Source organism: Entelurus aequoreus, linkage group LG11, assembly GCF_033978785.1.
Source record: "Entelurus aequoreus isolate RoL-2023_Sb linkage group LG11, RoL_Eaeq_v1.1, whole genome shotgun sequence".
NCBI lineage: Eukaryota > Metazoa > Chordata > Actinopteri > Syngnathiformes > Syngnathidae > Entelurus > Entelurus aequoreus.
In genome coordinates this window covers 33,017,020-33,032,441 of record NC_084741.1, presented here as the reverse complement: position 1 = coordinate 33,032,441, position 15,422 = coordinate 33,017,020, and the positions used below count along the sequence as shown (strand labels likewise).

The window sequence follows — 15,422 nt, the reverse complement described above, 5'->3', positions numbered from 1 at the left end:
TGTTTCTTACTAAGTGTCGCTGTGTTAGTTCAAATAGTTGGAAGAGAGATGTAATGATGAATTTTGTTGTCGTTCTTTTATTTCTATACAACCACAATGTATCCCACAGGACGTCTGGCTTTTTGTCAGTGGGTAAATGCTAGGGAACACATTTGACATAATATTTGTCAAAACTAAAGAATAGATGCAATGCTGTGGAAAGGGTTTTTGGTATGAGTGACACAACACGTGATTGGTTACAAAGACGTGACAAACTATGATACATAGAGAAGACAAACACATGTTATCATTTGTTTAGCTTTCTTACCTCCTGTCCAAGCAATGGACGTGACTCCAGGACTCTCTTCACCTTGTTCTCCTCCTTAACAGGCAGCAGGGACTTGAGGAACTTAGACGGCTGCGGGGACAGAAGCTTGAAGGGACTCGTGTTGAAGAATGTAGGACTCTCTGGAACTTGACAGATGACATTAATGTTAAAATATTATACAAAATGGATATTTTAATGGCTGTAATATGCGTCCTTTCAGCCTGCTTATAAACCAACACCCACCATTTCACAGAGGACAGCTCTGAGCCTACTTTGATGAGACTTATTCAGTTAGAAAAGTACAATATGGGCCTTTTTATAGGGAACTTTAATTTTGCCTACATACACAATCCCAACATCAGACAAGAACACATTTTTATGCATTATATTTTCTAAAATACGAGTACGAGGTGGCTAAATATGCAGCTAATGGGAGTATTCTGTTGCAACCATAAAACCCTCTAAACAACATACAAAAACCACAAACAATACTACATTTTCATTTTGTGATCTGAATAATAATCAAGTATTAGCGGTATTGTTATTAGGAAGGAACTACTTTTAGTGGCGCCGTGATCACAGAGAGGTAACTAATATGCAGCTATTGACATACTGAGCTTGTGTGCTGCTGGATCGCCTCTGGGTTAAGTTAATTCTAGATTATAAATCATGCCACGTACTTGTATAGGAGAAGGTTGTGGCCATAAACCGAAAAGTTGGTCATTTTTGACATTCAACTAAGACAGGCAAGAGAGACACGAAAAGACGCTCATTTTGATTTTTGTTTGTATTTCTTGTTTAGCACTTACCAATACTGCTACTTGTTGGCTCTGCTTATTACTCAGCTTCTAAAACTTTTAGATCAGGGACGTCTGTACTCTGCGCCGGCACCTTCAATTTGGCCCGCAAAACGTCATAAATTCAATAAGGAATCTGATCCGCAGGATGTCATCCAAATAATTTTAAATATCTGACCACCTTGCTGCTTGTAATTTTGATGCCATTTTGTGGACAACAGGAGTGATTCAGATCAATGACCAAGAGTTGTACTAAGAGGTAATCACTTATATGACCAATCCAGACAACCTTCCCTAGTCATGTCGCAAAAAAAGATACGACCAACACGAAAAGTCAACACACATACAACAACTTCACATTTAACACAACCTGCTCACTAAACATTGTCAAAGTTACACCTATTTAAATCCATTACAATGCATGATGGGAACAATGAAAAACACTCTCTACACTTATCCATGTTTGCCGCATTTAGCTGCTTGATGTTTCTGATTGATTACAGAACTTTAAGGAGGTCGTCACTAAAGTAAACAAGGTAGTAGTCAAACCTTCACATACTCTTAATATCCAATTTAAGTAAATTATTTATATATCTATTATATTAATATAATATGTACACATATATATGTATAGGCTATATTTATGAAAAAATAAATATATATACTGTATATATATATATATATATATATATATATATATATATATATATATATATATATATATATATATATATAATATATATATATATATATATATATATATATATATATACTGTATATATATATATATATATACTGTGTATATATATATATATATACATATATATATATATATATACATATATATATATATAAATATATATATATATATATATATATATATCCATCCATCCATCCATTTTCTACCGCTTATTCCCTTCGGGGTCGCGGGGTGTATATATATATATATATATATATATATATATATATATATATATATATATATGTATATGTATATATATATATATATATATATATATATATATATATATATATATATATATATATATATATATATATATATATATATATATATATATATATATATATATATATATATATATATACAAACCAGTGAAGTTGGCAGGTTGTGTAAATCTTAAATAAAAACAGAAAACAATGATTTGCAAATCCTTTTCAGCCTATATTCAATTGAATAGACTGCAAAGACAAGATACTTAACGTTTGAACTGGAAAACTTTTTTGCAAATATTAGCTCATTTGGAATTTGATGCCTGCAACATGTTTCAAAAAAGCTGGCACAAGTGGCAAAAAAGACTCAGAAAGTTGAGGAATGCTTGTCAAACACTTATTTGTAACATCCCACAGGTGAACAGGCTAATTGGGAACAAGTAGGTGCCATGATTGGGTATAAAAGCAGCTTCTATGAAATGCTCAGTCATTCACAAACAAGAATGGGGCGAGGGTCACCACTTTGTGAACAAATGCGTGAGCAAATTGTCGAACAGTTTAAGAATAACATTTCTCAACGAGCTATTGCAATGAATTTAGGGATTTCACCATCTAAGGTCTGTAATATCATCAAAAGGTTCAGAGAATCCGCAGAAATCACTGCACGCAAGCGATGATATTACGGACCTTCGATCCCTTAGGCGGTACTGCATCAAAAAGCGTCATCAGTGTGTAAAGGATATCACCACTTCAGAAAACCACTGTCAGTAACTACAGTAGGTCGCTACATCTGTAAGTGCAAGTTAAAACTCTACTATGCAAAGCAAAAGCCATTTATCAATACCACCCAGAAACGCTGGGCCCAAGCTCATCTAAGATGGACTGATGCAAAGTGTAAAAGTGTTCTGTCCGAGTCTGTTCGAGTCCACATTTCAAATTGTTTTTGGAAATTGTGGATATTCGTGTCCTCCAGAACAAAGAGGAAAAAAAACATCCGGATTGTTCTAGGCGCAAAGTTAAAAAAACAGCATATGTGATGGTATTGGGGTGTATTAGTGCCCAAGGCATGGGTAACTTACACATCTGTGAAGGCACCATTAATGCTGAAAGGTACATACAGGTTTTGGAGCAACATATGTTGCCATCAAAGCAACGTTATCAAAGACGCCCCTGCTTATTTCAGCAAGACAATGCCAAGCCACGTGTTACAACAGCGTGGCTTCATAGTAAAAGAGTGCAGGTACTAGACTGGCCTGCCTGTAGTCCAGACCTGTCTCCCATTGAAAATGTGTGGTGCAATATGAAGCCTAATATACCACAATGGAGACCCCGGACTGTGTAACAACTTAAGCTGTACATCAAGCAAGAATGGGAAATAATTCCACCTAAAAAGCTTCAAAAATTGGTCTCCTCAGTTACCGAGTGTTGTTAAAAGGAAATGCCGTGTAACACAGTGGTAAAATTATTATTATTTTTTTTTTGCCATATTACTTTGATTATAATGATTTTGTTGCTTTCATATGCCCATCCAATTTCTACTTGAGGTCCATGAAATCTACAATAATGTTTATCCTACAAAGGAAATCATTTTGTATGTTTTTTAAATAAAAATTGGTTAAAATATTTTAGTATAAATATTTGTAGAAAATTTTGAACACATTTAAAAATACCATGATAATAACGATAACTGTGATAATTTTGGTCACAATAACCGTGATAAGAAATGTTCATACCATGACTTACCTAATATATATATAATAGTCACTATACATGCAGTCGGCTTTCGGCCCTCGACCAACTTTTTTAGCCCAATGCGGCCCACAAGTCAAAAAGTTTGGACACCCCTGTTGTAGATAATCCTCTGTATGTTTAGGCTCAAAAAATGTAAGGTTTTGGATCATCATTTGTCCCAAAGTAGTCGTTGTTGTCTCTAATGACGTCTGCCTTTGTTGTTGTTAAAAGAACGAGTGAACGCTGTGATGCTGTGAAATTAACACGCCGCCGTATTTTTAAAATGAGCAAAATACGTAAATATTACAAGTTATTATAAATGGGCCTGCTACTACATTAAATATATACTTACAGCATATATACAAACGCTAATGGAGGTCATTGGAAGTTTTTAAGAGAGCTTTATAGGTGGAATAGAGCGAATCTCATTACCTCCATTGTTAGCTGGCTTTTGCTAGCGTTTATTTACGAGTTAGAATGCATAAAAAAAGAAAAACGTGTGTTTGTCTCACATAAGGTCTGTGAATGATAGGAACAATTCCCTAAAAGTTGCAGTTCCCTTTTCAAACACTGATGCCTAATGCAAATACAGTACTGTATATTACCTGGACCCTCCTTGTTCTTCACGGGTGTGCTACATAGCGAGCCATCCTGAGGGTTGCAGCTGTCGACACGATCACAGTGGTTCTAGACAGCAACACGCAAGTCATATTAGCAAGCTCGGTTGCTACAATGAAGTAAGAACAGCTCTCCTCTTGCCTTGTCATCACAGCCATTTACTGCATACTATTTCCAAAGTGTGCACGGCCATCATAAACAAACTGAATTCTTAAAGGCCACAGCGGTACAAAAAAAAAAGTGACAAACGCAGCGTTAAAACATAGTTCACATACCTTGCAGTCTTCATCCTCACAGCCAGTCAGGTCTGTTTTACTGCAGGACGACTATGGGAAACAGGAAGCGGCGTCAAATAAATCATTTACTTCCATACCATCCATATTGTGTGAAGGAGTGAGAATAAAGTGCTCTTTACATGTTGTACATTGGGTGTACTGATGCTTCTTCTGAGATGACGTCCCTTGGCAGCCACCGCCTCTTTTACCGTCACAGCCTGCAGACATTTTTTATTTTGGATTCATTATTTGAGATAGTAAGGGGACTTCAGTGTTATAGCAGTAGAGGGTAAAATAAAGAGTAATGAATAAATAGAAGATGAGACTATTTGCCATTTTCTGGGCCCATTTATGAGGTAAAGTGCAAGTTATAACTGGTATTTTATATGCAACAGACAGCAAGGAGTACATTGATTGATTCTTGTAAAAAAAAAAAAATGTTTGTGCTATTTTGGTGGTAATTATCTTATTGTGACTCTCCTTGTCCTTTTTCTGCCGTTTGAGGCACGCTTAAGTTACTTAAAAAACTGCAAAGTAAATGTGACTGTATAACAATTTTATGATGCATTCCTTTCATTTTCTCAACTGCATTTTTTTAGTGGTATGGCATTTATTAGGGATGGGGCTTTTATTTGTGCGAATGCATCTATTATTTGTTCTCAATACAGTATATTGAATTCAACCAGTCTGTATTTTGAATACCTACAGCAATAATGATTGTTATTGCTACAAATTATTGTTACGATACCATAATTTCAGTAGTCGATACTAATACCTATGAGATTCCACGATTCTCGCTACTTATTCGATACCATGATAAAATGAAAAAAATACTAAACCCATGTACTTTTAAATTCACAACTTAAAGGCAGTTTAAAAGTTTTTAAGACCACTGTGCTTCAACAACTTTTTACACAGAATTCAAATATTAGCAGAAGCTGGCAAGAGGTAACTATACATTCCAAAAAGAACAGCAGTGTTCTATAGCCTGCCAGTATGTCGAAACAAACAATATTGTGCTTAATATAATAATATGCTCATAAATAACAACAATAGTCGACTATTTTACAATCTTAAAAAGATAAGCAGTGGTGTGGAGCCTTCAAGTACATAGGACAAACAATATTGTTGTTAATATCATTTCAATATGGCGACATCATCATGTCATTTGTCATTTGGCTAATAAGAAGGCTAAAATATACATTTAGAGACAAATCTTTAGAGTTTTTATTTGTTAGTATCAAACATTTCAGCCTTTTTCTCATTACTTTATACAAAACCCAAAAGTGAAGTTGGCACGTTGTGTAAATCGTAATTAAAAACTGAATACAATGATTTGCAAATCCTTTTCAACCTACTGTATATTCAATTGAAAACACTGAAAAGACAAGATACTTAAAGTTCGAACTGAGAAACGTTGTTGTTTTTTTTGCAAATATTAGCTCATTTGGAATTTGATGAATGCAACATGTTTCAAAAAAGCTGGCACAAGTGGCAAAAAAGACTGAGAAAGTTGAGCAATGCTCATCAAACACTTATTTGGAACATCCCACAGGTGAACAGGCTAACTGGGTACAGGTGGGTGCCATGATTGGGTATAAAAGCAGCTTCCATGAAATGCTCAGTCAATCACAAACAAAGATGGGTTGAGGGTCACCACTTTGTGAACAAATGCGTGAGCAAATTGTCCAACAGTTTAAGAACAACATTTCTCAACGAGCTATTGCAAGGAATTTAGGGATTTTACCATCTACGGTCCGTAATATCATCAAAAGGTTCAGAAAATCTGGAGAAATCACTGTACGTAAGCGGCAAGGCTGGAAATCAACATTGAATGCCCATGACCTTTGATCCCTCAGGCGGTACTGCATCAAAAACCGACATCAGTGTGTAAAGGATATCACCACATGGGCTCAGGAACACTTCAGAAAACCACTATCAGTAACTACAGTTCGTCGCTACATCTGTAAGTGCAAGTTAAAACTCTACTATGCAGAGCAAAAGCCATTTATCAACAACACCCAGAAACGCAGCCGGCTTCGCTGGGCCCGAGCTCATCCAAGATTGACTGCTAAGTGGAAAAGTGTTCTGTGGTCTGACAAATCCGCATTTCAAATTGTTTTTGGAAACTGTGGACGTTGTGTCCTCAGGAACAAAGAGAAAAGAACCATCCGGATTGTTATAGGCGCAAAGTTCAAAAGCCAGCATCTGTGATGGTATGGGGGTGTATTAGTGCCCAAGGAATGGGTAACTTACACATCTGTGAAGGCATCATTAATGCTGAAAGGTACATACAGGTTTTGGAGCAACATATGTTGCCATCCAAGAAACGTTATCATTGTCTTATTTCAGCAAGACAATGCCAAGCCACGTGTTACAACAGCGTGGCTTCATAGTAAAAGAGTGCGGGTACTAGACTGGCCTGCCTGTAGTCCAGACCTGTCTCCCATTGAAAATGTGTGGCGCAATATGATGCCTAAAATACCACAACAAAGACCCCGGAAAGCTTAAAAAATGTGTCTCCTCAGTTCCCAAACGTTTTCTGAGTGTTGTTAAAAGGAAAGGCCATGTAACACAGTGCCAACTTTTTTGCAAGGTGTTGTTGCCATTAAATTCTAAGTTAATGCCCATCCATCCATTTTCTACCGCTTGTCCCTTTCGAGGTCGCGGGGGGTGCTGGCGCCTATATCAGCTGCACTCGGGCGGAAGGCAGTGTACACCCTGGACAAGTCGCCACCTCATCGCAGGGCCAACACAGATAGACAGACAACATTCACACTCACATTCACACACTAGGGCCAATTTAGTGTTGCCAATCAACCTATCCCCAGGTGCATGACTTTGGAGGTGGGAGGAAGCCGGAGTACCCGGAGGGAACCCACGCAGTCACGAGGAGAACATGCAAACTCCACACAGCCCGGGATTGAAGTCAGGACATTCGTATTGTGAGGCACATGCACTAACCCCTGTTCCACCGTGCTGCCCTCTAAGTTAATGATTATTTGCAAAAAAAAATATTAAGTTTCTCAGCTCGAACATTAAATATCTTGTCTTTGCAGTCTATTCAATTGAATATAGGTTGAAAATGATTTGCAAATCATTGTATTCTGTTTTTATTTATGATTTACACAACGTGACAACTTTACTGGTTTTGGGTCTTGTATGTGGAAACACTGGGTAATTTTTTTTTAAGACAGCAGGCATTTGACAGGGCCGCAATCCCTACTTATATATCTCATATGAAATTGTGCTTTAAATTAAACTGTCCTAAAGGTACCTTGTTATTGTGAAATAATAAGATATTCAAATAATACAGTATGGCTAATAGCTGGCTAGCAACTAGCGTGCTAACTGCCAACTGGAAACCAGTATGCTACTCAATAACTAGCAACTAGTGCGCTAATCACTAACTAGCATACTAATCACTAGCTTGCAACTAGTAAACTAATTGCTAGCTGGCCACTAGCATGATAATCGCCAGCTGGCAGCTAGGTCATTTACTCATTAACTGGCAACTAGCACGCTAATTGCTTGAATCATAACATGAATATAATATAAAGGTAATTTTTTTATACTCACTGACTTTTCTAAACTACACTACAGTGTGTTGGAATGTTAATGTGTATCAAAATAAAATTTAATGTGTGGAAAAATTACGGAGGGAATATGGAGAAAGATTTTTGAAAAGTCTAATCAATCAAAAATGTCACAACCTTCCTTCTGTTGAAGAACTCTATTGTACAGTATTTGGTAATGACTATTCTGAAAAAAGCAGGTATTGATATATTCTGTGTGTACTGGTATCAAAATATTGATACTTTTGACAAACCTAGTTACCAATATAGCGGAATACAATTTTCAGAAAGAATGAATCAGGGTTTGAAATACTACTAGAGTTATTTCTTAATGACGTCTACACGGTACCTGTCGTAGCCTCTCTAAACTCAGGATGTTCTCCACTTGCAGAACTCCTCGAGTGTATTTCTCGATGTAAGTTTCTCCATCCTGAGTCTCTTCGCTGTCTGCACGAGCAGCCATGAGGGCCAAGGTCTCTCTTTCTTCCTGCTCCTCCGAGGCCTGACATTAAAGGGGTTTAAAAGGAAAGGCTGCTTTGATAGTAAATCGAATAAACAAGAGAGCATGTTTTACCTTTGGTATGTTGGACACAATTTCATAGGTCACACCACAGGAGTAAAGTGTGTTTTTGAGGGACATTCTCCTTTTGAGGCTCTGTGTGAAGCTCTGTGCATACAAAGAGTCTAAGAACTAAATCACGTACTACGTAATAATTCACCTTACACAGACCTGTTTGTTGTAGATGTTGACAGCCACCCTCTTGCGGAGGACCAGCTCCATAGAGGCGGGGTGGCTGAGCTGCACTGTGGCTTTGAGGATCATGTAGATGCGCTCGTGTGGAGCTGTGATCCGGTTGAGGTGTACAGAATCATGGATGGATGAGTCCCAGGAGCACAGTGCAGACACCTGGACAAAGTTAAAGTTAAAGACCTACTGAAACCCACTACTACCGACCACACAGTCTGATAGTTTATATATCAATGATGAAATCTTAACATTGCAACACATGCCAATACGGCCGGGTTAACTTATAAAGTGCAATTTTAAATTTCCCGCTAAACTTCCGGTTGAAAACGTCTATGTATGATGACGTATGCGCGTGATGTCAATCGTTGAAACGGAAGTATTCGGACGCCATTGAATCCAATACAAAAAGCTCTGTTTTCATCTCAAAATTCCACAGTATTCTGGACATCTGTGTTGGTGAATCTTTTGCAATTTGTTTAATGAACAATGAAGACTGCAAAGAAGAAAGTTGTAGGTGGGGTCGATGTATTAGCGGCTGGCTGCAGCAACACAAACAGGAGGACTTTGAGGTGGATAGCAGACACGCTATCCGACGCTAGCCGCCGACCGCATCGGTGATCGGGTGAAGTCCTTCGTCGCACCGTCGATCGCTGGAACGCAGGTGAGCACGGGTGTTGATGAGGGCTGGCTGGCATAGGTGGATAGCTAATGTTTTTAGCATAGCTCTGTGAGGTCCCGTTGCTAAGTTAGCTTCAATGGCATCATTAGCAACAGCATTGTTAAGCTTCGCCAGGCTGGAAAGCATTAACCGTGTATTTACAGGTCCATGGTTTAATAGTATTGTTGATTTTCTGTCTATCCTTCCAGTCAGGGGCTTATTTCTTTTGTTTCTATATGCAGTTAAGCCCGATGCTATCACGTTAGCTCCGTAGCTAAAGTGTTTCGCCGATGTATTATTGTGGAGATAAAAGTCACTGTGAATGTCCATTTCGCGTTCTCGACTCTCATTTTCAAGAGGATATAGTATCCGAGGTGGTTTAAAATACAAATCCGTGATCCACAATAGAAAAAGGAGAAAGTGTGGAATCCAATGAGCCAGCTTGTACCTAAGTTACGGTCAGAGCGAAAAAAGATGCGTCCTGCACTGCACTCTAGTCCTGCACTCTTACGTTCCTCATCCACGAATCTTTCATCCTGGCTCAAATTAATGGGGTAATCGTCGCTTTCTCGGTCCGAATCGCTCTCGCTGCATTGAAAACAATGGGGAAATGTGAGGAGCCTTTCAACCTGTGACGTCACGCTACTTCCGGTACAGGCAAGGCTTTTTTTATCAGCGACCAAAAGTTGCAAACTTTATCGTTGATGTTCTCTACTAAATCCTTTCAGCAAAAATATGGCAATATCGCGAAATGATCAAGTATGACACATAGAATGGATCTGCTATCCCCGTTTAAATAAAAACATTTAATTTCAGTAGGCCTTTAAAGTCCCAACTATAGTCACACACACACTAGGTGTGGTGAAATTATCCTCTGCATTTGACCCATCCCCATGTTCACCCCCTGGAAGGTGAGGGAAGCAGTGAGCAGCAACAGTGAGCAGCAGCAGTGGCCGCGCTCGGGAATCATTAGGTGATATAACTTCCCAATTCCAACCCTTGATGCTAAGTGCCAAGCAGGGAGGCAATGAGTCCCATTTTTATAGTCTCGGCCGAGGTTTGAACGCATGACTGGAATTTTAATTTTTTCCTGAGGGAACTCTCCTGAAGGAATCAATAAAGTACTATCTATCTATCTATGACCTTCCAGTCTGAGGTCGGACACTCTAACCACAAAGCCACTGAGCAATACATCAATTGTCTTTTTAAATACGGAAAGTGTACAATCTTGCAGAAATGAACGCAGGGCAAGTGAGCTGCACACTTCCATTTTTGGACAAAAGAGGTCAGTAGACCCAAAGTCACTGCTCACCTCTTCATCACTATGCCTGATGATAGGCAGATAGAAGAACTGGCTTCCATGCTCTTTGGGAAGGATAGAGTTAACACCTGCAGCATGTGGGCCTGTCAGCTGCTCATTTACAGTCAGATTATCAGCTGGTGGAGACAAAACACAATTAGTCTTATACAGAACAGCATACTGTAAAATCAGAGAAAACATATTTTGTGACACCTTGAAAAAGATCACTTTTAGTGATTTGTTTTTAGTGTGCAACTTCCTGTTAAAGCCGTTTTCTTTCAAACACGTTCCCAATAAATGTCCCCATTAAGCAAGTTTTATCTAGAGCTGATATGGCTCTCACCGTTCAAATCCAGGAAGAGTACTGGAATGTGAGCCTCCAAACCAGCAGGTGGGGTCCTACAAGCAGTTGAAGAACAAGCAAAGAGAAATTCAATGTACAGCAAATACTCCAATTAATGTCAATTTAACTGTCTGCTTAGTGCACTGGTTCTCAATTATTATCTGTCATGCCCCCCCAAGGGACAATTTTATTCATGCAACCCTAAAATGAATGTTTATTTTTTTAATCAAAATATTGTTAAGATTGTTGTTTACTAACAATAAAGATGCTATAAAGCTATTGCCTCTCACCCCCGTTACCCTGACACATTACCCTGGACTTGTGCTTTGGGGGACATCCTGTCACGGCTGGTCCCACCATGCCGCGCCTTATTTTGAGTTTCTGGGTATAGTTTTAGTTTGTGTTTTACGCTCTTATTTTGTGTTTTTTCACTTTCTGTTTACCCCTTTCCTGCAGCAGCTTTACACATGCCTTGGAGCACTTTTCCCCTCACCTTTTTCTGTTTGTAATTTGCACTACATAAGTTGAGCTTGCGACACCATTCGGTTGTCGGGACATATTCACTGGACACTATAGACGATTCTTTCCATGTTGAGCTTAATTACACACGCCGTTTGCTCCACATTCCTTGTAAGTGTTTTTGCTGTGTTCCAGCATTTCGTTTTGTTTCCTTCATAGTCTGTCCAGTCAGAGCACTGCCCTGTTGCTCTCGCTTTTGTGTTTGTTTGTTTAATCATTAAATATATTTTCTTCACTGCACGCTGCCTACTCGTTCGTCTGCAATCAGTACAACCTTCGACGTCTCCACGACGCATCGCTTGACAGAATGTCCCGACCATGTGATTTTGCAGACGATTACAACGACGAGGAATGTGAAAATATTTTTTGGGCTAAAATGGAGGCAGAGGCTTCGCGGTACACCCCCCAAGGTACTAGAGACCATGATGTGGAGTCCAGATGGCGGTATGGTCCCAATAGACTCTTTTTGGTCAAGTCGCACGTTGCCGTCGAAGGCGGAAGTTGGCGTCGTCACAAAGCGCAGCTCTCCTCTAAGACGCTGGTGTAATATGGAAACCCAAATGGCAACCTTGCCGATCTTTTCATATCCTGGGCACAACAGAGCCAGCCGAACCTGAGTGACCAGCCCCTCGAGTGCGCAGGAGAGCAAGTCAGCGGCGGGGGCGCTGGGACACGCTCCCAAAAGGTGACTTTTCCTCCCGGCTTCCCAGGGAACATTTGTTTGTACCAAACCATATTTTAAGATGGGGTTAAGGGGGTTATTGAAATGATTTACATTTGAATATTGAATGACTTTTGGCTTTGTCCCAATTTGGATTCATGCGTAAGAATATGTTAGTTCAGTGTATGCATAATCATAGAGGCAATTGAGGGCTATGTGTTGGCCCTGGTGGGCTGTGGGCCCTTAAAATTGTCATCATCTTTACCCACTATACGACGGCCCTGCTTGTACTGTTAATTAATAAAGTCATCAGCCCTGTTAATGCTGGCTGAACAGTTCCGCACCGCTATTACAACATTGGTTCTGTTGCTGCTGTGTGGTACGATATTGTTAATAAATGACAATGTATATAAATGTATATAAATCAAAAATATATTTTGGAATTTGGATTAATCATGATTAATCACAGGTGATTATTTGCTTGCTTAATTAAAAATTAGCTTAAGAAAAGACCCTATACGTTTAAATTTTTTTTTACTGGAATGTATGTAATTTATTTGCACAAAACTTGTTAACAGTTTTATCTAAAGTTCTTTCAGGCGGTATTTGGAAGGGAAATTTGCCAGCGAGCACTCTAGTGGGAGTCGTTTCACTTTGTTTTTTACTGACGTACAGTTTGCACTGATCACTGACCGTATAGTGGTTAAGGTAAAAGAGCTTGTACAGTCAAAATAATTTGCATGATTAATCAAAGTGTTTATGCAATAATTTTTTGTGATTAATCACACGAGTTAACTCGTTAATTTTGACAGCCCAAAAAATCTATATAAAAAGAGTAAATAAATAAAATACATTAAAGTAATAAATAAAAATAAACAACCATGTGGTCAAAGAAAGCTACATTTTCCTTTTCACTTTCTCACTATCAAAGTTACAAAATGTAGTAGTTACATGCATTTACCAAAATAAATAAATATGTCATATAGTGGTGGAATAAAATTAAGAGTATACATATTTACCAGTCAGCAGGAGCTCCTGGGATGCCACTTGCAGGTGTGGGTACGAGCACAGCGTTTCTCTCCTCAGTAAGGCCGACCCATTGTTCCACCAGCCGGGCTTCACGCTCGACATCCTCCTCTGACTTCTCTGAAGGGAACGACATAGAAGGAGAAAGTTACCATAACAAACCAAAAGTCTGAGGATCATCAATCAATCAATCAATCAATCAATCAATGTTTATTTATATAGCCCTAAATCACAAGTGTCTCAAAGGGCTGCATAAGCCACAACGACATCCTCGGTACAGAGCCCACATAAGGGCAAGGAAAACTCACCCCAGTGGGACGTCGATGTGAATGACTATGAGAAACCTTGGAGAGGACCGCATATGTGGGTAACCCCCCCCCAACCCCCCTCTAGGATGACAATCAACACTCCCTTTGCCATGTGAATATCAACTGCAGCCCACTAAACTATATATTTGGTTATAGGTGGGCTCACGTTACAAAACAACGTGGTACTTAAGTCATGTTTGGTCCAACATGTAGGTGGTTTATCTGGAAGGTTTCAAACTCACCGTGCTTGTTGATGATCTTCTTGATCTGTTCATCAAGGTACTCTCGTCGTTTGATCAGAGCGTCTGACCATCGCTCTCTTACACAGCTCAAATCTTCTTCCTGAAAGCAGACATACAACAAAAGTAGTGCCAGTTTGTCCAGTGCCAACGCCAGTGAGGAAACCAGCATGCCGTTAAGCGTTATCACACGAGGACAAAGGTGCACCTGATGGAAGGCCATATGCACTTCTCTAGACATTTGATAGATTCATTTTTTTAATGCTTATTCTAATCATGGTCATGGCTGAGCTGGAGCCTATCATAGCTGACTTATGTGGAGAGGCAGGGTACACTCTGGACTGGTAACCAGTCAATCACAGGGCACATACAGTATAGAAAAACAGCTATACACAGTCATGGACAATTCAGAGTCTACAATTAAGCTAACATGCATTATTTTTTGGATTGTAGAAGGAAACCATGCAAGTAAGAGGAGAACACTCAAACGGCACACGGAGGCTTCAAACACAGCACCTCCTGGGTGTGAGGCAGACATGCCAACAACTTTTCCACCCATATTGCAGTGAAGCCCAACAAATGCTGAACAAATACTGGTAAAGAACTTCCACACTAAAATAATAATTAGGTTGTATTACCTGGCTTTAATGTTTTTACTATGCTCATGCTAAGCCCAATATGATTCACAAACTGGTCATTTTGAGTTACAGCTCAATTTTATTTGGTATTTCATGGTTAGTTAGAAATGACATAGGTGGCAAAATACTATAATATGGCCAACATCAGACAGTGGTTCTTAGTTATTTCCTGTCATGCTCTATTTGACCCACCCCCAAATCTAAATACTGTACAATAGAAAAACAGAACATATTTATTTATCTGAACAAATTACTGTATATGTTGTGACCAAGCATTCTGCATACAATAAATTGAAAATATTACAGAAAATAAATTATTACATAATTAGGGATGGGTACCGAAACTGGTACTTTTTTGGTAGCAACCGAATACCGCTGGTCCTACCGGGCACCGATTCACGTAAAAATTCAACGGTGCCATGTTACGGTACCTGGGTTGTGTGAGACGTCATGCCCGGTTGCCGACTCAACCGGCTTTTCGCACTTTGGCACTTGGCAATCACTCCAGCCGCACTGAGAGCGGACTCAGCCAATCTACCTCTATGTAATGTTGTAATTTTTAATGGAGCAAAGCAAGTGACTCGAAAAACGCTCCAATGTAAGTAAAAAATGTCCTAGCTTGATGCTAGTATACATTGGCTTTGCTATGGACATGCTACTGATTAACATTAGCAATTTTACATGGGGATTTCACCACCTCCATATTTGTTAATAAAAACTACAACTAA

The 15,422-nt window shown here is 39.0% G+C and overlaps 1 protein-coding gene across 5 annotated transcripts in view; it reads right to left on the bottom strand.

Moving 5' to 3' along the window:
- Positions 1-15,422, bottom strand: part of kif13a (kinesin family member 13A) — a 105,836-nt gene that overhangs the window by 5,918 nt on the left and 84,496 nt on the right. For all 5 annotated transcript variants that reach the window (XM_062062991.1, XM_062062995.1, XM_062062993.1 and 2 more), the window contains 11 exons: positions 14,060-14,159; positions 13,503-13,629; positions 11,304-11,359; positions 10,973-11,097; positions 8,985-9,161; positions 8,829-8,921; positions 8,604-8,756; positions 4,820-4,897; positions 4,680-4,730; positions 4,392-4,473; positions 308-453 (listed from right to left, as the gene is read on the bottom strand). In XM_062062991.1, coding sequence (XP_061918975.1) covers positions 308-453; positions 4,392-4,473; positions 4,680-4,730; positions 4,820-4,897; positions 8,604-8,756; positions 8,829-8,921; positions 8,985-9,161; positions 10,973-11,097; positions 11,304-11,359; positions 13,503-13,629; positions 14,060-14,159 — 1,188 coding nt within the window. The remainder of the gene's footprint in view (positions 1-307; positions 454-4,391; positions 4,474-4,679; positions 4,731-4,819; positions 4,898-8,603; positions 8,757-8,828; positions 8,922-8,984; positions 9,162-10,972; positions 11,098-11,303; positions 11,360-13,502; positions 13,630-14,059; positions 14,160-15,422) is intronic.